We start from the raw sequence: 25855 nt of genomic DNA, 5'->3' as shown, positions 1-25855 counted from the left end.
GTTTACCACATTTTTCATCTGGCATTTTCCGCTGCTGGGGAAGGGATACCTTTATTGCACTGAGAGGTCTAATGTTGATTACTGGGCGTTATTTAGAAGCAAGGTAAGAATGAATGTATAACAGTCTTGATAGGTATTAATCCATCTTGAAAGATTTCTCCCTTTCTATATATAACTGGAAGAAAGCTTACTTTTTTTCTGAAACAATTGAAATGCTCTTATTTACTGTGGCACCAGGCCTTTTTTGAATTCTTAGCAGATAGAACTACAAAATATTTACCATGCATCTCAGTTGTTTTTAAATGTTGGTGTGAAGTGCCTATTCCATTTTTTTATATGCATAACTTCTTCTCCAGTACATTATAGTGCTCATACTACATTTGAATGAAATGTATCTGCTACAGGTTTTTATTTCAATATAAAAAATTTGTATCAGTATTGGAAAACAGCGGGTTTGAGAACCTCTTTGCAATGAGATTTGAGGTGTGAGGAGGTGTTTTGTGATGATCCCTAATACAGCTATCAAAGCTGGAAGTAAATTTTTTGTGGATCATTGCAAACTAAATTTTCTATGTGCAATGTAAGTCTAAAACCTTACAAATAAATTAAGAAGTTTGTGGACATGTTTTTGCCACTAGTCAGTTTTTAATTTTTTTTGCCATGAAAAATTGGTACTGAAGTGATCTGAGAATGAAAGTATGGATTTCTCAAATTAACTAATTCTAAATGAAAACTTGTGTATGTATTTACTTTTGGTTATGGAAATATAAAACCAATGAAAGGATCAAGTAACTACTAACCTCACTCTGCAGCACTCTCTTAGATTCTATTGTTGCAAAAGGATCTGCTAGTATGGTCCCTTATACCAGCCTGTAATTCCTCTTAAAGACAATAGGATTCCAATAATGTAAGGGTCTGTAGTATTGAATGCCATTACAGGATTATGCCTTTAGGTAAAACTCCCATTAAAGTCCATGGAGGCTTTGCCTGATGTAAAGAGTCCGAGACTGATCCCTGTATTCAGAAATTATCTCATATATATGATAAATTATCTTCCCCCATTGCCTCCTTTCCCTTTTTGAAAGGATCAGAAGACAGTACCATTTAAGAGTGTCACATACATGATCAGGCATTCCTTTTGAACTTTGCTAAGGCACTTGGTTTTATTCAGTTATAAGATTCCTAATCTGTTGTTTTTTACAAATACAGGAAAAATTCATTTAGGATCAAGGACTCAATATTAATTTTAAAGTCGATATAAAATGCAGCTGAAATGTTAAGCATTCCAAAACACAGTTCTGTTTAGAACTCTGCTATATCGTGGAGGTATTGAGGGGCGGGTGAAAGACTGAGCATACACCTTTAAATATATCCTTCCATGTTTGCATTGGTTGGCATTATTGAGTATATGGATGGTTATTTTTTTAAAAAGCTCGTATTATGTGTAGTCACCTTTGTACCATGAAACACCAGGATGTTGACATTTGCCATTCAATCCTAATTTCCCCCCAACATATCTTGGTATAAAAATATATTGTATTTTTTAGTTTCCTACTTGGAACTTTCACTAACTTGAAAACCAATACAATGTATATTGGATAATTTTTTATTTTTTTTTAAAGGAACATAATTTTAGCATTTGCTAGTACCATGAGACATGGTCTTATTCCCAATCTGCTTGGCCAAGGGACCCATGCCAGATTCAATTGCCGTGATGCTGTGTGGTGGTGGCTTCAGTGTATACAGGATTACTGTAAAATTGTTCCAAATGGCACAGACATTCTCAAGTGTCCTGTTTCCAGAATGTATCCTACAGATGATTCTCCTGCTCAGCCTGCAGGCACATTGGTAAAGATAATTTCTAATAAGCTGTTTACATATTACAAACATAATTGTAAGTAAATTAAATCCTAAAAAACCAAAAGAGTCACTATTCAGCACATTCTCCTACTTAAATATTTTTACAGAGGTCAGCTTTTACTGGGGACAGTATTCGTAGTATTTTGAGGGACAGTGTTGGCTTATTAATGGAGGGCTTCATGGAAGATTTTATAGCAGGGGTCGGCAACCTTTCAGAAGTGGTGTGCTGAGTGTTCATTTATTCACTCTAATTTAAGGTTTTCCGTGCCAGTAATATATTTTAACGTTTTTAGAAGGTCTCTCTGAGTCTATAATATATAACTAAACTATTGTTGTATGTAAAGCAAATACATTTTTTAAATGTTTAAGAAGCATCATTTAAAAATTAAATTAAAATGCAGAGCTCCCCAGACCCGTGGCCAGGACCCAGGCAGTGTGAGTGCCACTGAAAATCAGCTTGTGTGCTGCCTTCAGCATGTGTGCCATAGGTTGCCTACCCCTGTTTTATAGCTATAAAAATTATCTGTCATTTTTGGTGGAATGTGCAGTAAAACAAGGGTGTTCGACATTTTGGTTATTTGCCACACAGTTCGATTACTCATATCAAGCACACGATGGATCATGGAAAATAAAACTTTTTGAAACAGGGCAAAAAAAGTCACCAGTTTTATTTCTAGTTTTCTCCATTTTTAGTTTTCTCCATTTTTTTCAACATTTGACATTTCAATTAAAAAAAAAAAGGCAAACTCATTGATTGGATTCCTGTTGGATTGCTTGTAAAGTATAGTAATCTGAAAAGTTTAAGTACTTAGACAAAAAGGCTATATGTAATATTCGGATTTCTCCTTTGTCACACAAACAAACAAACCAGGACCAACCACTGTATGAAGTAATACAGGAAGCTATGCAACAACATATGCAAGGCATAGAATTCCGAGAAAGGAATGCTGGTCCACAGTTAGATCGAAATATGAGGGATGAAGGTAAGTAACGTGTTACTTAACTTGTTTATATGTGAGTAAAATTGTTGTACAGATTTTTTCTTTTAGTTAAGCTAATTTCTGCAAAACTATCTTTACATTCAGTGCATCTAACAATGTAATGTTATAAATACACGTGTTAACACTTTAATTTCAGCTATTCTGGCATGAGTACTCTGTAAATAATATTAGCATATCCATTACAAAAATGTATGTGGTGGTTCTAGGAAGACCTTCACCTTTTTCTTTCAGTGGTTCTTTAGAAACAAGCTGACTTCATTCTGATTTTCTTGCTGGGTAGGTTTTAATGTGACTGTAGGTGTCGACCATGAAACTGGTTTTGTCTTTGGAGGGAACCGCTTTAATTGTGGCACATGGATGGATAAAATGGGAGAGAGTGATAGAGCTCGCAACAAAGGAATTCCAGCTACTCCAAGGTACAAACTATAAGCTGTATTGTATAACTTTAGAATAAGTCAAAGTTTAGCTTCTTGCATAGTGAGATCCTTGCTCTCCACCATGCCACCAGTAATAAAACATGGAGTGATATGTGAAATATTCCAAACCCTTCTGAATTCTATTTGAGTATTATAAAACATTAACAGAAACCTTCTGTGTACTGTCGAAGAAAAACTCAGTTCTCGCTTTTTGTTTGGGTGCAGCAAAATTAAATACTTTATTATTTCTCCAGTAATTACCATGGAGGGAGAGAGTGCCATAGGATAGAGGGTCCTGGACAGGTCTCTCAACTGGTAAACAATTACATCAAGCCTTTATACCGTTATTTCAGACAATTTCTAGCAATAATACAGACAGTAAAAAGCAACAACTACATTTTGTTTATACATAAGCTTTTCTGCTATCTCACTAGAAAAAGCAAGACTGCACATTGCAAGGTCGTAATACTTTCACACAGTTCACTCTGTCTTACATTATCTTGCTTCTACAAATCTCACGTCATTAGGGTTACAGTATGGCCTGACTCTTGCTAACTAACATTCATTAAGATCTCTTCAAACCTTGTTAATTATTTACTGGCTTCCACAGTACCATGCAGATTCAGAGGAAAAGAACATTGCAAAACATAATCTGTTGACATACTCAGTTCAATATGCTATTCAAATATAATGTTAACTCTTCATGTCTGATGTAAATTACACTGCTGTAGTACTAAATTAGAAAAGTTAACTATTTAGATGTTGTTGAGAAAATACCCAGTAATATTCTATATTGATGCTTGTTGTGGGATTTGAGTGCTACCATATGTAGAACTTGAAATATTTGCAAAGGTTTCTTTCATATCCTCCTTCTCTAATGCTAATATTAAAATGTCAGTGAAAGCTCTGTATTCTGCTGACATCTATTCAATTTTAGATAGATGAAACTTTTTTAAAAGATGTTACTATATGCCTTTAAACTGGTGCAGACTCTCTGGCTTTGACACAGGACAGGAGAAATAAGGTTGCTCAGATCAGTTGCAGTTGTGCAAGGAAAGGAAAGGTATTTGAAAGCTTTGCAATAATAGTTCAATGTCTTTCCACAAAATCGAATACCATGTCTGTTTGGTGGCTCTTTGAGTCCTTGCTCATGTCCATTACACTGTGTTGGTGTGTGAGCTCGCTACATGGACTGGTTCCAGATATTTTTCCCTCAATAGTATCCGTAGGGGACCATCTCTGGCACCCTCTGGAGTGGCACGCATTTGCACCAGTAATAAGAAGCACCACCGGCTCCCTCCTCCTTCAATTCCTTCTTTCCGCCAGTGATGATGCTGGAAAGTCTCCTTGCTTTGGCACGATTTCCTGTCACTATTGTGTCTAGTAGTGAATTTGTTGTATATAGTTGTTTAAGGTTGTATAGTTAATAATTCCCTTAGTGTTAAATTAGAAATAATTAGTCCCATATGGGACTCAGCCTAGGGATGGGGCATGCCGCGGTCCCCAGGCTTCAAACCTTGTGACTTGCAAAAAGCCTGTGCCAGTCAGTGATCCCCATAGAGGCTGCAAGTGTTTAGGGGAAACCCACGTGAGCGACAAGTGTCATATTAGCAAGATCTTCAGGCCACAGACCAGAAAGGAGCAGGACATTCGTCTCCGAGCGTTTCTTGCGGAGTCGGCCCTCGCACCGGCCTCGGAGCCGACAAGATTGGACTGTTCTCCAAGCACTGTGGCCTTGGTGTGGAACATGTTGCCAGCAGCGACCTCTGACTGGCACCAATCCCCATCCCCAGGTACCAGCTTAAAAGGAAAGAAAGGCCGGGAGGGGTGTTCTCCTACGTCCTGTAATGGGAAAGAGAGATCTGGAGGAGAGCAAAGACATGTGCGGGGCAGCTCTTCCCCTCCAGATGGTGACCAGGCTCAGATTCCCACTGAGCTGTTGAGCCCAATTCAAGACCCACCTACCACCTCGGAAGGGGCAGAGGCACTTGGCACCTGGCTGTGCTGTCTACACCAGAGGCCTTTCAGGCCGCTAAGGACATCTGTCCCATCCGGTGCTGCCCACACCAGCCATTGAGATACCCCATTCAAGGGGTAAACCTGCCTTGGGACCCTTCTAGCGGTCACCGTTACTGCGGCACTGTTCCTCGCTGCAGGGAGTGCCCAGCGAGCGCTCACTGGAACAGTGCCACCGGGTCGGCTTACCTGCCAGTTTCTGACCCCAGACTCTCTAGGCAGCATTCCTCAGACTGTAGGTGTCAGTTGCCAGTGGTCTGGCGCAGACGCACAGAGGGATGACACTCCCAGAGCCCTGGTGCCAGGAGCACCCGAGCCTCTCTCTCAGCACCATTCCGGAGGGTCAAGACATAGGTCCCTGGCGCCCCATCACTGGTTGCCAGATCGCCGGTATGGTTCACTGCTGGCATGACGTCGGTCTTCTCACTCCCATTCCTACTCACGATCTATGGAGCAGCATCACTCTCTAAGGATGAGCCACCAATCACCAGGCTTGCGGCACCGAGAGCCATTGCCCCCGTACAGGTCCTCCAATGGAAGTCCGTGCCCAGAGCCAATGGGCTCAAGGTAGACATGTGGCCCCGGTACTGTCCTAGTCCCCCAGACAAGTCTCTCCCTTGGACAGCGAGGAGGAGAACCTGCCCATAGGCCACAGCCACCCACCCAGAGCATCGGCATTCCCCTCTGGGCCAGCAGTGGCAGCATGGCCCGAACGCCAGTGGCCAGCCCCCTGCAACTATGGAACCCCTGGGGGTTTCCCCACCCATCGCAGGGCTTGGGCCGGTCTTGGGGACATCTGAAAGACAATCTGTAACAGTCTCCTGCCCTGATTCAGATGCAGAGTCGGGGTCAACCAGCCTCGGCCGAGGCGCCCCTAGCAGAAGTGGTGGAGTTGGCAGACCCACCTATACCTGCTTCCTGATCATCTTCACCTGATGAGGCGATAGCAGGGCCCTCTCACTCAGTTTGGATGATGCAAGGGCCCACAAGAAGCTTTTAAGGAGGGTCGCCTCAAACTTGGGGCTGGAAGCTGAGGAACTGGTGGAGTCCTCAGACTACCTGTTCAATGTGCTAAGTGCAGCTGCCCTCTCCGAGGTGGCATTGCCAGTGCACGAAGGAGTGGTAAAAACTACTAAGGCCCTGTGGCAGACACCCTCCTCCCTGCCCCCCATTTCCAAGCAGTTGGAAAGAAAATACTACATCTCCGCTAAGGGGTATGAGTATTTTTATACCCACCCTGCTCCAAGCTCACTGGTTGTGTTGGCAGCCAATGAACATGATGGACAGGGCCAACCAGGATTGACACCTAAGACCAAGGCAGCAAAGAGGCTCGATCTCTTTTGGTTGAAAAATTTATTCTACGTCTGGTCTCCAGCCAAGAGTGGCCAACTGTCAGGCTTTACTTGGCCGTTATGGTTATGATTATGGACTGCCAAATAGTATGGCCAAGTTTGCAGATTTGCTGCCAGAGGAGCCCAGGAAGGAATTCCTGGTTATCCTAGATGAGGGCAGAGCTCTGGCCAGGGCAGCCCTCTAAATAGCCTCAGATGTGGCAGACTCTGCGGCCTGGACCGTAGCTTCAGCCCTTTCTGTGAGGCATGCATCCTGGTTTGCAGTCATCAGGCCTATAAATGGAGGTTCAACAATCCATCGAGGTCCTCCCTTTCGATGGCCTGGCACTGTTTTCAGAGCAAACAGACAGTAAAATATATATGGCCTGAAAGATTCGAGGGTTACCTTGCACTCCCTGGGCCTTTTCATGCCAGGGCCGGCAAGGAAGTGGTTTAAGCCGCAACAGCTGCACAGGTTCAGGAGCCAACATCGATCAGCACCCTTCTGCAAGAAGGAAAAAGCTATAAGCACTGGCAAGGCCATCAGCTGACAACCTCAGCTCACTTGAGCTTCACCCATAACCAACCGGGTAACAAGCAGGCATTTTGAGGGTGCACGTGAGGGCGACCTTCCTGCCTGTGTCCTGGATCCTGCTTCCCTGTTGTTTTCTATTTGTCCCCTTCCTCCCTGCCTGATCCTCTATAATGTTGGACTAGTGGGTCTTCAGCACAGTTGCAGGGGGATATGTCCTCCAGTTTATTTCTATCCCACTCTTCCTCCCCGTCCCTCTTCAGGGACCCTTCTCATGAGCATCTGCTCGCTCAGGAGGTGCAGAGCTTTCTGCAGGTGGGAGCTGTGGAAGAAGTCCCTCTGCACTTGAGGGGGAAAGGGTTTTACTCCCACTATTTTTTATCCCAAAAGCCCAGGGGGGTCTACACCCCATCTTCAACCTGTGGAGCCTCAAGTATCTTAAGAAATTGAAGTTCCATATATTCTCTTTAGTCTCCATCATTCTTTCCCTGGATCTGAGAGACTGGCATGCCGCACTTGACCTGAAAGACACTTACTTCCACATATTGATATTTCACAGACACACATTGTTCCTACGTTTCGTAGTTGGGACCACCCACTACCAATTTGCACTGCTACCTTTTAGCCTAGCAACAGTGCCAAGGGTGTTTATGAAATGCATGTCGGTGGTGGAGGCCTACTTTAGACATCAGGGTATCCAGATCTACCCATACCTCGATGACTGGCTCATCCAGGGCCGCTTCAGGGTCCAGGTCCAGTGCAACATCAAGCTCTCGGCCTATTGATAAACAAAAATCAACATTGAGCCTGGTCCAATGGATAGATTTTATCAGAGTGGTGCTCGACACTATCTGAGCCAGAGCATTCCTGCCAGAGGCCAGGTTCAGGGCAATGTCAAATCTGATTGCCAGCATCACTGCCCATCCTCTCACCATGGGTCAGGGTCTGGCTCAGAGGGCACATGGCAGCATGTACGTACATTGTCCAACGTGGGAGACTCAGGCTGCATCTCATCCAGTTGTGGCATTGCTCTATTCCCCAGCCAGACATCACCTAGACAAGGTCATCACGATCCTCCCGGGAGTACTTACCTTTCTGCCTCTCGGGTGGTCTGACCCAATTCTGGTGTTGGAAGGTGTGCCGTTTGCGATACACTGTCTCCCTGCTTTTCAGATGCATCCGACCTCAGTTGGGGAGCACATCTCGGTACACTGCACCAGCTGTCCAGTAGTGTGGTACAGGTGTTCAGAGGTCATCAGAATGCTCTTTCAGAAGTAGGGACCTCCCCACGTGGGCTTGTTTGCCACCAGATAGAACAGAAAGTGTCATCAATTTTCTCTCCAAGGCCTCGGCAGAGGCTCATTCTCTGATGTCTTTCTCCTGTCTTGGTCAGGAGACCTGATGATCATCTTCCCGCCAATTCTGATCATCAGCAAAGTCCTCTCGAAAAATCAAGATGGACAAGGCACGGGTCATTATGATCATCCCAGCATGGCCTCACCAGCATTGGTTCAGCGTGCTCATGGACGTGGCCGTTGCAGCCCCATGGCCACTTCCCAGCCTCCCAGACCTACTCTCGCAGGATCACGGTCGACTCCTGCACCCAAACCTCGCCTCTCACCACCTCACAGCTTGGATGTTGCGTGGCTGAATGCAGAGGAACAAGCTTGCTCTGGTCAGGTACAGCAGGTTTTCTTGGAGAGTAGAAAGCCTTCCACTAGAACAACTTACCTAGCAAAGTGGAAGTGTTTCTCCTCCTGGGACTCAGAGTGGAATATTTCCCCGACCCAGTCATCTCTGCAGTCCATCCTGGATTACCTGCTTCACTAAAAGCATCAGGGTTTCTTGCCTTCTCTTCGATCAAGATGCACCTGGTTGCCATATCAGCCTTCCATCCTTGCATCCATGGTAGATCGGTGTTCTCACATAAGATGTCGATCAAGTTTCTGAAAGTCTTTGGAAGACTATTTCCACTGATCCAGGACCTGGTTCCGCAATGGGACCTCAACCTGGTCTTCTGCAGGCTCACGGGTCTGCCCTTTCTCATTTGTCATGGAAGGATGCATTCCTTGTATCTATGACCTCAGAGAGATGTGTCTCTGAAATTCAAGCCCTCACTTCGGAGCCTCCATTCACAGTATTCTACAATGACAAGGTCCAGCTGTGGTCCTATCTGGCCTTCCTGCCAAAGGTAGTGTCGCACATCCATGTCAACCAGGATATCTTACTTCCGGTGTTCTCTCCAAAGACCAATGAGGAGAGGCGGCTGCACGCTCTAGATGTCAGACACGCCCTGGCTTTCTACCTGGAGCGCATCAAGCCCTTCCACAGATGAACCCTCGCTGAGTTAGATGGGATGCCATTTGAGTAGCTCTCTGCTTTTCAGAGAATCATGTTGGACATTTTGTTTATCTTCCTCAGGCCTGTCTAGTGACACTGTTGCCCTTCCCATCCCACCTTATTTTAATATGTACATGAGGCTACTAGGAGAGAACCAAAAGTGATATGATGCTGTCAGTATTTGGATGACTGGCAACTAAATCTCCTTTTTGCCCACAATAGTCATTTGTGTTTCCAGTTTCTTGGCAGAAATTGAAGATTGAAGTATTCAGTTAGAGCAAATTGGGTTGGGCTTATCACAGATGCCGGGAGGTAATGGAAAGTGTCTGGGGAGGGCATCAGGAATGGTGTATGCCTCTGTATATGGAAGGGAGATATATTAATGATTTGTCAAGAAGTTTCACTTTCTAGAGTATCAAATGTGAGTTTAAACTGACAGTAATGAATCTTTGTTTTTTAGAGGTTTGAGTATATTCATGGGGGAGGAAATCCTCAAACGTTGGTATCTGCATAAAAAGTCTGTGACCTAATATCTTCATTTACATTTCTTCTTAAAATGAGTAGCTGTTCTTTTTTCATCTTAGAGATGGATCTGCTGTGGAAATTGTTGGCCTTTGTAAATCAACTATTCGTTGGCTGCTGGAGTTGTCAAAGAAAAAAGTGTTTCCTTATCAGGGAGTCACCCTAAAAAGGCATGGTAAGCAGGCTTATCTCACAAATGTGTGATCAGTGTAGAACCATGATAATTGAACCAGGGTCAATATTGTCTTGCAATCTGTCTACCTTGTGAACATTTTATTAAACATTATGTTTGGGGAATGGGTGTTCATAAAACTCAGGATAAGGCTAATTGTTGTTTTGCATCTAAGTAGCAAAATCTATGCAAAGCCCACAAAACACACTTTTTTGTAGGGTATATAACTAAACCTCACTAGCCCAGCTTTCTCCTTCTGTGGGGTACCGATATGGCTATGAATTCACTTGTTAGTTTGAGCTGATTATGACAGTAGTTATAAGACCTCTTAAGAGTTAAGTGAAAGATTAATTTTCAGTTGTTGGTACTGTATGCTCTTTTTACGATACTTTCTGTGGAGAATTCAGTACGTATTACTGAGACTGAATATGTAAGCTGTTTAAAACCTCTTAACAAAATAATTATTAACCCTGGGAAGCAACTATTTTAACTGTTCCTTTATGCAGTACTACAAAATACAGAAAGAATACTACCATCAGCATCTGTCATCCTAGATATTTCAGCTTTTATTTAATCATGGAATTAACAACTCATTTTTCTTTTAAACTTTTTAATCCATGGCTTGAGTGGGACTGTTTATGATTCAGTACTTGATAAATATTGCTTACAATTTTGATTTGTAATGTCTGCAGCTCCTTCCCTGATTTGCTGCCTCAGGTACCACACATAGCTGTGTTCTCAGAGCCCAGTTTGTTTAATTTGTATGCTTCACCCTACTGTAGGTAACTTGAATCACTGACGAGCTTAAAGTGCATGCAGCGCCTGATGACCTACAAATTAATTTAAAATTAGCCTTAATTTCTATCCTCAATCTCTGACCTGTCTGCTTGTTTAATTCATATCAAGGGTTAGTTTCTAGAAATTGCCTACAACATAATACTACAAAAATAGAAATATTGCAGATGGAATCTAACATATGGCTTCAGTTGCCCTTCTGGGGTTTTTTTGCTTGCTTTTGGCTGATTTCTTACAAGTAAAAGATATCTTCTACACAACAACCAACTATATTCGTAACATGCTTTTGATAAATCACATGGAGGAAAAAAGTTTTATTGGTGTTACATTCTAAGTCCCTCTAAGCTGCGCGGCAGCCTATTAAATGCCGTGCAGGTGCTCAGGGCTGCGGCAGGGAGAGATGCATCTTCCCCCAGCCCTGGACCTGCCACAGACGGGAGAGGCATCCCTCCCCCAGCCCCGTTCCTGCTGCAGCCAGGGGAGAGGCGCCCCAGGCTGGCCCCGGCCCTGACCGGCCATGGCCAGGGAAGAGATGCCCTGGCCCAGACCTGCTGCAGCTGGGGGAGAGGCACCTCTTCCCCCACCCCCACCCAGTCCAGGTGCTGCTGCAGGGAAAGAGAACTAGGGGAAATCCTCTCTCCCTGCCATAGCCCTGGGGCAGCCTGCACCCCAAACCATCCCAGATAGATGGGAGAGTACAAGGAAACAATGAGACAGTATTAGTTAGCATGATGGTTTGTAGTCTCCGCACTTCAGCAGCCTAACAGTTTGAAGGCTTTTGTAGGTACCATGGCACAGAAGAGTTTCAAGGAGGAGTTTGAACATCCTATTGGAATGTATCAAAAAACAAACATATTCCAACTTGGAGAAGAACATGAAGATTTTAGATCATTCAGATGATGTGCAAATCATATTGTTGTTCTCAGGCATATTATAGAACAAAGTGTGGAATGGCAAGCACCTTGTGATACATTTTTTTATAGATTTCTAGAAGGATTTTGATAGCATCCAGAGAGGCAGTCTTTGGAAAATTATGGCATACTATGAAATACCAGCAAAAATAATTAGAATAATCAAGGATCTATATGATGATGTGCCATCAGAGATGGTGACATCATCAGCCAATGGTTTGCAGTGACAACTGGAGTAAAACAAGAGTGTATTAATATCCACACTGTTTGCACTGGTCATTGACTATGTTATGTGGAAAGTAGCCCCAGAGAGCAATTGAGGAGTTTTATGGACAAATGGTAAAGCACAATTGCTGGTTTCGCTGATGACATCGTCCTGCTTAGTTCGATACATTGCTTAAAGGAAGAAAAGGCCTAGCTTTTGGCAGATACAGCAAAAAGCAAGTTGGTTTGTTCAGCAACAAGGGGAACAGAAAATAAATTGCTATCCATGTCCCAAAAGCAACCAGAGTAGATAGGGTAACACTAGAAGTAAGTCATTTTACATGTCTAGGGAGTAAGATGTTCAATGATGGTGGCACCATGCTAGATGTCAAGCATTGAATATTAAGAGCAGCAGACAATTTTTATAAACTTGAAAAGATTTGGGAAAGCAGCATGACTAACAGAAAAATACAATTTTTTTAACACTGGCTTCATGTCTGTCCTCCTTTATGGAGCAGTCATGGAAATCTACAATAGAAATTGATGATCAGATCAACTCCTTTCACAGACATTTACTTTGTATATCTTCAGAGTTCAGTGAAAAGAATTTCTTGCAACACTGAATTTGTTCTCCTTAGAATTTCTAATGTAAAGTATCAAATGTGGTAAGAAGACAGTGATGGGCATATTTAGGACATGCTTTAAGGATGCCACCAACACAACGTCTATGTCAAGTGATAATATGGACACTATCTGGAAAGAGAAAAGAGAGCAACCTAGAGAAATGTTATATGGAACAGTGGAGAGAAGCCAAATCCATCAGCATGAATCTCAGAATAGGCCAGCAAAAATTAAATTAAATGTTGGAAACTGGTGGATGCCCTATGCACCTAAGAGATCAGGAGGATAAAGAAAAGAAATTTGAAGAAGAACAGTGAAGTGGCTTTACAGATGATTACAGGGAGCTCCTCCTAAGCATAAAGGGCAGCATGGGAGAAAGCATAAAAATACTTGTTTGAAAATTCGACAAGTGGGTGACAGAGGCTGGTATTCTGGGGCTGATTGGAGTTGATCTTTCAATACTGAAGAGAGATGATAGGGTGGGAGTTGGCTGCAAAGGGCCCAAAAAGTGAAAACAAGTATCTTATGTTTGATACAGTAGAGAAGAGGGACCCAGTGGAGAGATGCAAAGAGAGGGGTGACATGGTCAAAGTGACATTGAACCAAATTCAGTAGTACTTACTTCAGCAAAACTCTGTTTCCTCTTACCTCAGGAGAATCTCCAAGTGGAAAGTTGTGGCCTTGTCCACACCTTTTGCATTGAACACCAAGCAGACCAGATAATCTATCCTTTAGTCAGTTTGCAGTGGGTACCAGTCAGCACTGAAAGGTTTTAAAAGGGATATTTGTGGAAAATAGGAATACATTTTAGTTTCATTGACCTGAGCTTTTTAGAGGGACAAGGGTGGGAAAATGATGAATACTTAACCTTAAGGAGTCTCTTAAATATTGACAGGTATCTATGCTAGTTGTTGTAAAAGAAGTAGTCTGTTGCCCTGTCCAGGGCCGCCCAGAGGATTCAGGGGGCCCGGGGTCTTCGGCGGCGGGGGCCTGGCACTTCAGCGGCGGGTCCTGGGGTGGAAGGACCCCCCGCCACCGAATTGCTGCTGAAGATCCGGAGCGGAAGAAGCTCCAGGGGCCCGGGCCCCGCGAGTAGGGACGGATTTAGGCCTATTCCACCAATTCCCCCGAATCAGGCCCCGCGCCCAGTGAGAACCCCTTCCCTGGCTAGAGTCGCCTTTTTAATTTTTACTCACCTGGCGGTGCTCCGGGTCTTCAGCAGCACTTCGGCGGCGGGTCCTTCGCTTGCTCTGGGTCTTCGGTGGCAGGTCCTTCAGTGCCGCCGAAGACCTGGAGCGAGTGAAGGACCCGCCGCCGAAGTGCCACCGAAACTCGGAGCACCACCGGTGAGTACAAGCCCCACGTGTGTTTTTACTTTTAAAAAAATAAGTCATCCCTGCCAGGGCCCCACCGAAACTGTTCGAATTGGGCCCCACACTTCCTAAAGCCGGCCCTGCCCACGAGAGTTTTCCGGGGCCCCCAAAGCGAGTGAAGGACCCACTTGCCCCCACCCCCCCCGCCCCACCGGGCAGCCCTGGCCCTGTCAAAATGTGTCCTGAAAAACTAGAGATTTATTCACAGAGCATTTTAACAATTGTTATATATAACAGAGGCTACTACTATTAGTTTTCACCTAAGGAGAAAACCCAACCTAAAAAACCAAGCAGATCTGGTGCATTCATAGTTGGTCTATGTTTAAATCGCACCCCAGAGGAAGACAGACTAGACATAAACCGATATAAAACAAGATCTTCTACATCTCATTTTTCAGCAAAAAATACAACATTTACCCCCTCCTAGCCCCTGGCTTTGGATTCACTTAGCTTTTGTCCATCTTGATGCAACAGTTTAAAAAAACCTAAACTGTATTTTTTTAAATTCTGTTGAAAAACTAGTTCATAATAACAGTTTAAACACTATTTTCTGGTTAGTCTGAATGAGGTATAACCATGTGCTAGACTGCAAGCTAACTAGTAGAGCCTTGTTTAACTACACCATTTCTTAAAATGGCTACTCCCCATCCAGACTAGCCAGGCAAACCCTTTGGGCCTGAACCAGTATTAAGCCATGTTTAAAATCTACTCCCCTAATACTGTTTTATTCCCAATATTGATAAGATTTCAATCCACACTATCAAGGGAAAAGCTTTTGAATCTAGATAACCTGGATATCCTTGAAAGCATTTTGGGGGTCATTGGCATAACCTTCAGTTTTCACTTTTATACTAATCTACATGTTATAATGGCCATTCCTTATTTTATCAGCAGCCGTAGAAGTTTCTTAAGACTTCAAGTATGCAGGAGTCAGTAATATTTACAAAACTAAGGAGAGGCGTAGACTTATTACTAGAAAACAAATCCTGCATATTAACATTTTTCAGGAAAAAAGGAAACCATCACATATGACGAGTGGAACGGGAAGATTCAAGGGCACTTTGAAAAGCTGTTCTTTGTCTCTGAGAACCCAGCAGATCCTAATGAAAAACATCCAAATCTGGTTCACAAGCGTGGCATATACAAGGACAGCTATGGAGCTTCAAGTCCTTGGTGCGATTACCAGCTCAGGCCAAATTTTACTGTAGCAATGGTTGTGGTGAGTGGAAAAACATGTTCATAGTCACAGCTCCTTTAACTATTTTGATTGAATTGAACTAAACTTGAGGGGGTTCATTTGCATGGGGTAAACCAGGAGGGACCCATTGCTTGGAATACACTTGTATCTTCAATGGAGTAGTGGTTTTTTTTAATAAACTTTCAGCATCAGCCCATCTAGAACCTCTTCCAAAGGACTTGCCTAATTATGTTTGGGCCTGCTAACCAATGTGTCATTAGGATAAATCTAGAAAGGAACTTCCTGTACTGAAGATGCATTTGCATGGCGTTAACTGAAAATTGCCTTTTTTGTTTGGTTTTGTTTTGTTTAATCTCTTTATGGAATTTATAGACTCATAGACTTTAAGGTCAGAAGGGACCATTATGATCATCTAGTCTGACCTCCTGCACAATGCAGGCCACAGAATCGCACCCACCCACTTCAATAACAAACCCCTAACCTATGTCTGAGTTACTGAAGTCCTCAAATTGTGGAAAAGGATAGATAGTAAATATCATAATTCCTCTATATAAATCCATAGCATACCCACACCTTGAATACTGCGTGCAGATCTGGTCACCCCATCTCAAAAAAATATATTAGAACAGTACAGAGAAGGGCAAAAGTACAGAGAAGGGCAACAAAAATGATTAGGGCCAGGGAACAGCTTCCATATGAGGAGAGATTAAAAAGACTAGGACTGTTCGTCTTGGAAAAGATGATTAAGGGGAGATACGATAGAGGTCTATAAAATCAAGAATGGTCTGGAGAAAGTGAATTAGGATAGTGTGATTTACTCCTTCACATAACACACAAACCAGGGTCACCCAATGAAATTAATGGGCAGCAGGTTTGAAACAAACAGAAGGAAGTATTTCTTGACACAGCACACAGTCAACTGTGATACTCCGTTGCCAGAGGATGTTGTGAAGGCCAAAGTATAACTAGGGTTCAAAAAAGAATTAGATAAGTTCATGGAGGATAGGTCCATCCACTGTGGTTAGCCAAGATGGTCAGGGACGCAACCCCATGCTGGGTGTCCCTAAATCTCTGACCGCCAGAAGCCGGGGAGTCCTGATACATTTTGTATCTATTATAAAGGGCTGTAGTTTTCTCCATGAGTATATTGAAAAGTAATAGAAATGTTTGAAGTGCACTATGCAGTTTGTTGATTTCATAAACAATACTAATTTTTTTAATGCAAAGTTTATTGATTAAATCTCTGTTATTCTGCCAGGCCCCTGAGATATTCAGTCCTGAGAGAGCTTGGAAAGCTCTTGAGATAGCAGAGGAAAAGCTGCTTGGTCCACTGGGAATGAAGACGTTGGATCCAGAGTAAGCATATTAGAGATCATGATGTGTAGTATGCATAGTTTTAAGCATGTTACCAGAATAACAGTAAGAAGTTCACTTTGATATGTTTCGTTTCATTAAAAATACCTCAAGAAATGCACTAGCTAATTACACTATATAATATATTTATTTTAGTCAAGATTATTTAGCTGTTCTAAAGCCAGTTCAGATTCATTTAGTTATTTACAAAATCACCATTTTATTTACTATTTTGCTCCCATTAAAAGTTGGTCATTAAATTTTCAAAAACTTCTAATAGAACTGGTTATACAGTATTAGTATTAGTTTGAAAAAAGGCAGCACATAGAATTTGAGCATAAGTTATGACAGAATTGTGACCAATATACTGTAGTTATGGACTGAATATAGAGTTCTATACTTGTAGCTTTGTAGTACATAGTATTGATGCAATTGGTCTTGTATAAACTAACCACTGAAGAATATTAATACTATAATCTTGTTAGGGCCACGATATAATGGTCCTTCCTTACTGTCTCCCTTGTGCTGTGCTGAGTACCATCTAACCATGTGAATTCATATTATTCTTCTATTGCTTGCTCATATCAATTCCAATTAGGTGTGCGCGCGCTGTGTGCACGATCGTCGGAAGATTTTTACCCTAGCAACACTCGGTGGCTCGGCTGAGGCGCGCTCTTATAGCACCGGATATATGCCCCTGCCGACCCTGCGCCCACTCAGTTCCTTCTTACCGCCCGTGATGGTCGTTAGAACTGTGGAGCGTGGCATAGCTGATCTCCACTCCCTAACTCTTTACTCGTTTTTCTCTAGTTAGTTTTGTAGTATAGTTGTTAGTAGTTTCTAGTTGTAGTTAATAGTAAATTGTGTATGTAGTTGTTGGGAAGAAAGGCAGTTCCTCCCCTCCCTATTTCCCAGTACCTGGGCTCATGCCTGGGTCTCTGGGTTTCAAGCCCTGCTCGGCCTGTCTTAAGCTGATGCCTATGGGAGACCCTCACGACTCCTGCCTGAAGTGCCTGAGGGAATCCCATCAAACAGATTAGTGCCGTATCTGTAAGGCATTCAAGCTGTGGACAAAAAAGGAGCGGGACTTTCATTTGAGTTAGCTCCTCCATGGAAACGGCATTTAGCCCGGTGCCCTTGGGCCCGAGCAGAGACCCGGTGCCGTCGGCCCGAAGCACACCTCTGGCACTGGAAAGACCCGGCACCGGACGTCTCCGGCACCACGCTGGCCCAGCGCCACTCGCTATCTCTGGGGTCTAAGAAGCAGCACAAGCAACCTGCTGCTTCTGCCCAGTCACAGGCACCGCCTGTGCCCCCCTTGGAGCAAAGTCCTGTACCGGACCGCCCCGCGAAGGCTCCAACTCCGGTACCATCAATTCCAGCGCCGTTGAGTCCGGTGCATATGAGCTCCCCGGTGCGCACCACGGTCGAGATTGGTCTGCCGTCTACCCCAGAGACCTTCTCTACGGCCCGCAACTTAATTGCCCTCACTGAGTTGGGGCCGTCGCAGCCTCCAGCACCACCGGTGCAGTCATTCCCATCTATAGGGAAGCCCGCTATCATGCATCCCAGCAACTTGGTTATCAGTACATACCTTCGTCTCCCACTATGCAACAGTCCAGGGGTGCTGCTGCATTTGGTTCAGCGGTCCTTCGCTACGCGACATCTCTCTCCGACCCCACCGCCTAGGTAAGGCTTGGGAGTCACCTAATTGGAGTCGATATGAGCAAGCACTCGAAGAAGAAAAGATGGTTACTCACCTTTGTAACTGTTGTTCTTCGAGATGTGTTGCTCATATCCATTCCAAACCCGCCCTCCTTCCCCTCTGTCAGAGTAGCCGGCAAGAAGGACCTGAGGGGGCTCTGGATCGGCAGGGGCATATATCTGGCGCCATAAGGGCGCCACTCCAGGGGGCACCTCCACCAAGCCACCAAGTGTTGCTAGGGTAAAAAAATCTTCCGACGATCGTGCACGCAGCGCGCGCACACTTAATTGTAATGGATATGAGTAACACATCTCGAAGAACAATAGTTACAAAGGTGAGTAACCATCTTTTTTGAGTTTTCTCTAATGCATTGCATAAATTTTATTTAACTTGTTGCTTTGTCTAAATCCTTTACTTTCTTACAGTGATATGGTTTACTGTGGAGTATATGATAATGCCCTGGACAGTGACAACTACAATGTTGCCAAAGGTTTTAATTACCATCAAGGACCTGTAAGCTCTAAAATTCCTGAGTTTCATATTAAATTAAAGTCTGTTGATATCTCAAATTGATAGCTAATATATTATCTCTTATATCTTTTTGTTTAGGAATGGCTCTGGCCTATTGGATATTTCCTTCGTGCAAAGTTGTACTTTTCCAGATTAATTGGTCCAGAGATGTATGCAAAGACGGTGGTTTTGATTAAGAATGTTCTCTCTCGCCATTATGTTCATCTTGAGAGGTAGGTCATCATACAGTTAAAATATTAATCCAAACTAGTGGTGTCCAATGTCTAGTTGCATATAAAAGATAGACACACACACAAATTTTCTTCAAAAAATGTTTTTGAGCATTTAAGACCTACAAAATAAGCACCAGTGATTTGGTGTTTTCTGAGTGTATAAGTCACCACTATACAGAGTGCCATTTAAGTCCTACATCAGCCTTCAAAATAGGCTAAACATTGCTCTTTTTTTATCTTAAATATTTAATATCTGTCCTATCACAAAGTGAGTGAGCAATTTTAAAATCAATCATGGAGAAGAATAAATAGAAAATATTTATTGAGAGAACAGAATTTGACGTCTAAATTGCTAGACGACTAACAAAAAATGTGATGCAGAAGAAAAAATATGGATGTGTACTTTCAAAACTGCTCAAGATCTATGTTTTTCAACAGTCTGAGGGCTGATCGCAACAGGTTAAATAATGTAAGGAAATAACCGTTAAATTGTATAAAATGGGATTACATAACTTCTGAAGTTGATTGGGTAGGTCACGTGAATGTGCCAATTAATCATTACTATAGAACTGCATTTCAGAAACTCATCACTGCACAATGGAAATATTACTTCATTAAGAAAACAGAGTCATTTACTCTCCTACAGTGCACATGGCCTTCCTTAATCTTCCCCCTGGCCTTTTGTTCTCTTGTCCACTCTTTAGTCCTTCCCTGTTCTTGCTGCAATATTTTTTCTCTATACACTTGTTCTTCTCCACTATAATCCTGAATAATTCCCATTTTCACCCCTCCCAAAGCATTTCTAGATAAACAGATCCTTCAATATGCCACTCACCCAGTTTAATGGGTGGGAGACTTGATTAGACCTGCAACATTCTGGACAGTTTTAGAATAAAATGGGGGGAGTGTTCTGCCTCCCCATGTGTGCTGACACCCATTGGCCAGTCAGAGGGAGATGGGAGTTAACTGACTCCTTGCTCCCCACCATTATCAATTTAAACCCTTGCATGGGGTTTCTCAAGCCTCATACTCCATTTTATTTGAACCCACTCTTGCTTCTATATAACTACAGGAAGGATGTAGTAGTATAAGATCCTGTGTTTGAGGATCCTGTGGCTCTGACCAATTGCCTAAGCAATTTTTCACATTGGGGCGAAATTAGCTGAGGCCTAGAAGGTTTTTTTCATAGCATCATGATGGCAGTTAGGTTACATAGGAATAGCACCTAAAAAATCTAATATTAGGAATTTGTAGGAACGGTTAATTCATCATAGTTTACGGATGGTGTCCAGTGCAGATGAAAGGCCAAAAGGACCAGCACCATCCTCAACCTCAAAATACAATGACCAAACAAAAAGTAGAATTGGTCGTGCCGAAACTTGTGGCCTTGGGATGTCTATGATGGGCAATATGTGGTTTTTATTTTCCTGTGTTATCGTTAATGTTTAAAAGCAGCTCTCAACATTGCCCTTGTGTTCCCAGATACTTTGTTTCATTCAGTTAATGAAAAACTGAAGCGAGAAGTGAAAAATAGAAGTTTATTTAAAACAACTAGACTTACCATTTAATTTGGACATCTTATAACAGCTTGAAATACACTTTCATAAATAGTATGGATAAAAAAAAAGTCAGGCTAGTAAGAACCTTATGTGCATGCACAAAATCATGCTGATTGCATTATTTCAGTTGCACTGCAAAGATAACTTGTACCTCTCAGGTTATTGAACGCTTCCCTGCCTGGAGTCTCAGGAAGCTCCTGCAACATGCGCATGTTTTAGTATTACAATGTACCTTGTCATATGTTAATGCTAAACACAATGAAATAAAAATAAGAGAGCATTTCTTCTTTTGTACACTTGACTTAATTGACTCATACTTTTAAAACATGTTAGAAGTATAATCATACAAGAGAAATGTTCTTTTAATTTGTTACAAAATACAGCATTAATCATATTTTACACTGGGATTTTTTTTATTTATTTTTTTTGTTTGTTTGTTTGGCCAGGTCATCCTGGAAGGGGCTTCCAGAGCTGACAAATGAAAATGGGCAATATTGTCCATTCAGCTGTGAATCACAAGCCTGGTCAATTGCTGTTATCCTTGAAGTTCTTTATGACTTGTAAAAGTTGTCTTTGATTACTTGGTAAAATTTGCTATGTACTTGTATTCAAAAGGTACAAATGAACAGTTTGCTCATACTGTAGTGAAAATGTTTTGCACAGTCACTTAAATAACTATATGGTCTGATTTTTTCCAAAGGTGCTTAGTATCTGTATCTCCCATTCACGGAAGAGGTATTTCAGAGTGCTGCTCAGCACTTCTGAAAATCAAGCCATTAGTATGAATAGATATATACACTTGTTACAGAAAAGCTTATAAAGCAGCAACTTGGAGAATGTACACAAATGCATTTAAAATAGCTTTTGAATTGTACACATACTAAATTAAACTATATCCTGCATAGCAAGATGTTAGAAGAATTGTCTGGTTCCAAATTAGAATATGAATGCCAAGTGGTTCCAAAAATCTGAGTTTAAACTCATGGGGTTCTCTTTTTCCATATTTTCAGTTAATCAATAGATGCTATGCACGTTCATCATGGGGGAGAATAGATTGTACAGGTATAGATAGTGTGATGTGTTTTCTGCTGCAGTCGTGCATTTCATAGATTGCACTTTCATTAGTGTTTTGTCCCTTTGTGATGAACTGTGTGGCTTTTCCTAACAATTTCTTCTCTTCCATGTTCAACTGAACACTCCATTAAAAAAATAAAGTTTTCACTCTTTACAGATAATTGTAGTAAATTAATATCTTCACAAACTTTAAATGAAATTTGAGGACAGTAATTCTGAGCAATGATGTGGATGTATCCTGTGTAAGATACTTTATAGGTTATTTTTTGTGCTGTGGGCCATATGGCCAAATTGTATTTCTTGAATTTAATTTGGTTTGAAATAACATACATCTGTCAACAAATTTGTTCCACCAGTAGGAAACCAGAAGAAACACTTTATCATGTAATGCCCTGTACATATATCAGGTGAGGTCAAAGGATCCAGGAGCCCACTAACTTAATGATGAATTTGAAAGAATAGTAAATTTATTTCAGCCCTTGCTTCGAGTAGTCTTCTTCCCTGGGGGGTGAAATTCTGGCTCTGTTGAAGTCAATTGAAAAACTCCTTTTGACTTCAGCAGTGTCAGGGTTCCACCCCAGTTGCAGAAAGGGGGCAGTCTGATTCCAAAGTCTTTGGAGGTGATGCTAATAAGAGCAAGGGTACTGACAGCTGGCTGTTTCTTTTCTTCCCTTGAATGTTACTTCCATAAAAGCATTTGTTCTGTAATATATAGACACACAAATACCTTTACCTGATCTCAACCCAACCTTTTCAAAACTTTGGGTACGTGGGTGGGGTGGGAAATGTATCCATTTGAATCTTCTGTCGGTCCCTAAAGTAATGAATAGACAACAGCTAGATTGGCCAGTAATGCCTTCAACATCACAGAAGGAAATACAGCATTACATTGTAGAAGAAATGGGCTGACAATACAGATTTGAAAATACAAACCTGCCATACTTCTTCTTGTTCTGTAGTTCATATATATTTTACATTCATGTTTTAAAATTTACCCAACACATTTAAAATGTGGTGTTGACACATATCTGCTTACTTCATGAGAAAATACAGTTATAGGTATACACTTCTACCCCGATATAACGCGACCTGATATAACATGAATTTGGATATAACGTGGTAAAGCAGCACTCCGAGGGGGCGGGGCTGCGCGTTCCGGCAGATCAAAGCAGGTTCGATATAATGCGTTTTCACCTATAACATGGTAAGATATTTTTTTGGCTCCCAAGGACAGCGTTATATTGGGGTAGAGGTGGATTTAAGAACAAACTGCTGAGAGAAGCATTTAGGCAAGCGGATTAAAGATAAAAGTCCAATGCAGTTTTATTTGTGATGGATTTCAGAGATTTATTTTCTAGAAGCCAGAGTTTAATTTTGTTCAGGTTATCATTTAAATTTATGGTACTTCATTGGTTATAGTTGCACTACTCAGATCACCTGGTCATATTCACTTTTTTAATCTAAGCACTGTTTTTTATATGTGTGACGTGCTAGTTTGGGTACATGAGGCAATATCATGCTTTCCCGATAATAGAGTTTTTAGTTGAATAGAACTCATAGTTTAGTAATTGGTTATAGGTCACTCTGTATTATTAGTGTGGTGTTCTTAAATTTTTATATAATTGACTTTCCTTAATATGGGTTCAAATAATTGGAAGTAATGCTTAAAGGAAATTTGTCTCGTTCAGATTTTCTTTTGTGCTCAGGTTGTGAGCTGTTTGAAATGGATTCTTTAGGAAACTTTGTCATCTAGCCTGACAGATTGCATAAGAGATGAGACAAAAACGTAAGTTGAAAAGAAAAGGATTCATTGTTCTGTTATGTAAAGAATATCTCATTCTTTATACCTTTTGTAATCAGGATTTCACAATTAGGATCCAGATTATTTTCATTCTCGAGTACAGTTTTTGACTAATTGTATTTGTTGAAAAGTCAGCACCAGCCCAGTAAAGGAACATTTATATGCAATCATAAATCAGCATGCTATTTTACGTGTTTGTGTGCATTTGAGGAAATTCAGACAGTTTTATTATTGAAATATTTAATAATGATAAATAAGGAACGTAAGAAGTTACTGCTTTCCCATAAAATTATGGGTTTATTTCTAGTTTAGCTCTTCATTACTGTGGGTAGAATTGGAAAGTGTACAGTGGGATAACTTTGGGGAGGGGGATTTATTCAACAAGGCTGTCTTGAAATTGGAAAGAAGTTTGAAGAGCTATTATTGTTCTAAATAGGTTGGGATTATATTAACTGCAATAACAATCTCTAAATGTAAGAAATATCTGGGAGAAATGATGCTTGAAAACTTTCCATTCTATCATGGCTAACTTTAAAAAGTTTAGTGAATTGCACTGTTAACACGAACATAATATACATTTCTCATTGCTAGTTTATTTTTAACTTGATATTAAAATATTTAAAAAGAGAAATCACAGATGTACACAGATATATATATTATGCTAATTATGAATTTTGCAAATAGATGCATGTTTAAAATGCTATTTCTGCACTAACTGAATGTAATTCTAGTGACATATATACTTTTAAGAATAAAGTAGGGAAATTATATATTATGGGCTGGTTTTGCCCATGGACACAAGAAAATTTAGATTTTAAATTTCTATTCAATCCTCCTTGCTTTGATTTCAAACTCTTTTTGATGCTTTTGGTCAGACTGGACAACTTAAGAATGAAGTGAGAGAGTCATAGGCAACATTTCTTGAATTTTCCTCTGAACATATTAAAAATGACTAGTGTATGACTTATATTTAATTTGGAGGGGTAGAGGGAAGAGAGAAGAACTGTTGATCTAATATTTTATTATGTGTGTTGGACTTCAGCACCAAGTAAACTGTATACAGCCCAAAAAACAACAAGGAATCCGGTGGCACCTTAAAGACTAACAGATTTATTTGGGCATAAGCTTTCGTGGGTAAAACACCTCACTTCTTCAGATGCAGTGAGGTTTTTTACCCACGAAAGCTTATGCCCAAATAAATCTGTTAGTCTTTAAGGTGCCACCAGCCTCCTTGTTGTTTTTGTGGACACAGACTAACACTGCTACCCCCGGATACTGTATACAACCAAGTTATAAACACCTTTAAAAATAGCTGGCTGTAATTTAGAAATGTTGACTGATCCTGAACCATAGTGACGCTAACACCATGGTATAATATACTGTAAAACTTAATCACTCAAACTTACGGTCAGTGAAATACTTATTTTTGTAGCTAAACTGAATGTGAACTTTGTACCTCTGCCATGTACCAATCTGTTTCTTGGTCTGTATGCTATGGAGCAGAGACCTACTGGCATTGCTTCACCAGATCTTTTTTGTCAATTCAAGTAATGTGCATTATTTCTAATCTGTTTTCATTCATTTAATAAGTTTTTACTGATCAAAAATGGATAATTTGAGAAAATATTTAAAACAAGGAATCATTCTAGTACTGCATGTTGTAATAGAAAACGATTAAGTCTAGCATAGCAACTGTCGAATTTAGAAAAATGTAATTCATTTGTCTGTGAACAGCATAAAATAAAAGTATTTAACAAAGTTGTGTTTTTCTTACTTTGTCACTGGAGTTCCACAACAGTAATTTTTAAATCTTAAACTGTTAATGGAAAATCTTTTTTAAAATTGTTGCTGTTTGAAAATCCCGAAATCCTCTAACTTAACAGCAGAAATGAACTGCTTATTTCCATTGTTTAAACTGAAGATATAAAGCATCATTCTGTAGTTCACTTTTTTCACGCATAGCTACATATGAATATCTAGCTAATGATGACCCATGATGCCTATGTGCTTAAGTGCATTAAGTCTGAATCCAAATATCTAAGTTGAAACAACACGATTACAAATTACCAAAAAACAATGAGGATAGCAGTCTGTAACATACGCTGTTGTAAAACCCTTTAATGGACACATCTTCACCATGTAACTTGCTGTGTGAAGTCTCAAATGGTAAATGAAGGTGTTGAACTTCAGGTTCTTTTGCCAAGGAAGAAAATACCCAGTAACATAAGCTTTTGACCTAAAGAAAAGAAGATTTCCACTAAAATGAAGTGTAGGAGTTGTGTGGTTGGTTGAAACTAATTTCACTTTGGATTTTTAATTCTGATACAG

The 25855-nt window shown here is 41.3% G+C and overlaps 1 protein-coding gene across 9 annotated transcripts in view; it reads left to right on the top strand.

Moving 5' to 3' along the window:
- The window catches only part of AGL (amylo-alpha-1, 6-glucosidase, 4-alpha-glucanotransferase), a 74821-nt gene extending 52551 nt beyond the window's left edge, over positions 1 to 22270 (top strand). For all 9 annotated transcript variants that reach the window (XM_039483893.1, XM_039483895.1, XM_039483890.1 and 6 more), the window contains 10 exons: positions 1 to 103; positions 1623 to 1848; positions 2732 to 2843; positions 3142 to 3277; positions 10081 to 10193; positions 15102 to 15313; positions 16551 to 16648; positions 18776 to 18863; positions 18960 to 19093; positions 21099 to 22270. In XM_039483893.1, coding sequence (XP_039339827.1) covers positions 1 to 103; positions 1623 to 1848; positions 2732 to 2843; positions 3142 to 3277; positions 10081 to 10193; positions 15102 to 15313; positions 16551 to 16648; positions 18776 to 18863; positions 18960 to 19093; positions 21099 to 21216 — 1340 coding nt within the window. In that variant the 3' untranslated portion in view covers positions 21217 to 22270. The remainder of the gene's footprint in view (positions 104 to 1622; positions 1849 to 2731; positions 2844 to 3141; positions 3278 to 10080; positions 10194 to 15101; positions 15314 to 16550; positions 16649 to 18775; positions 18864 to 18959; positions 19094 to 21098) is intronic.
- The last annotated feature ends 3585 nt before the right edge of the window (positions 22271 to 25855 follow it).

The sequence above is a fragment of the Mauremys reevesii genome, linkage group 8 (assembly GCF_016161935.1).
Source record: "Mauremys reevesii isolate NIE-2019 linkage group 8, ASM1616193v1, whole genome shotgun sequence".
Taxonomy (NCBI): Eukaryota; Metazoa; Chordata; order Testudines; family Geoemydidae; genus Mauremys; species Mauremys reevesii.
This window is presented reverse-complemented; position numbering and strand designations above follow the sequence as displayed.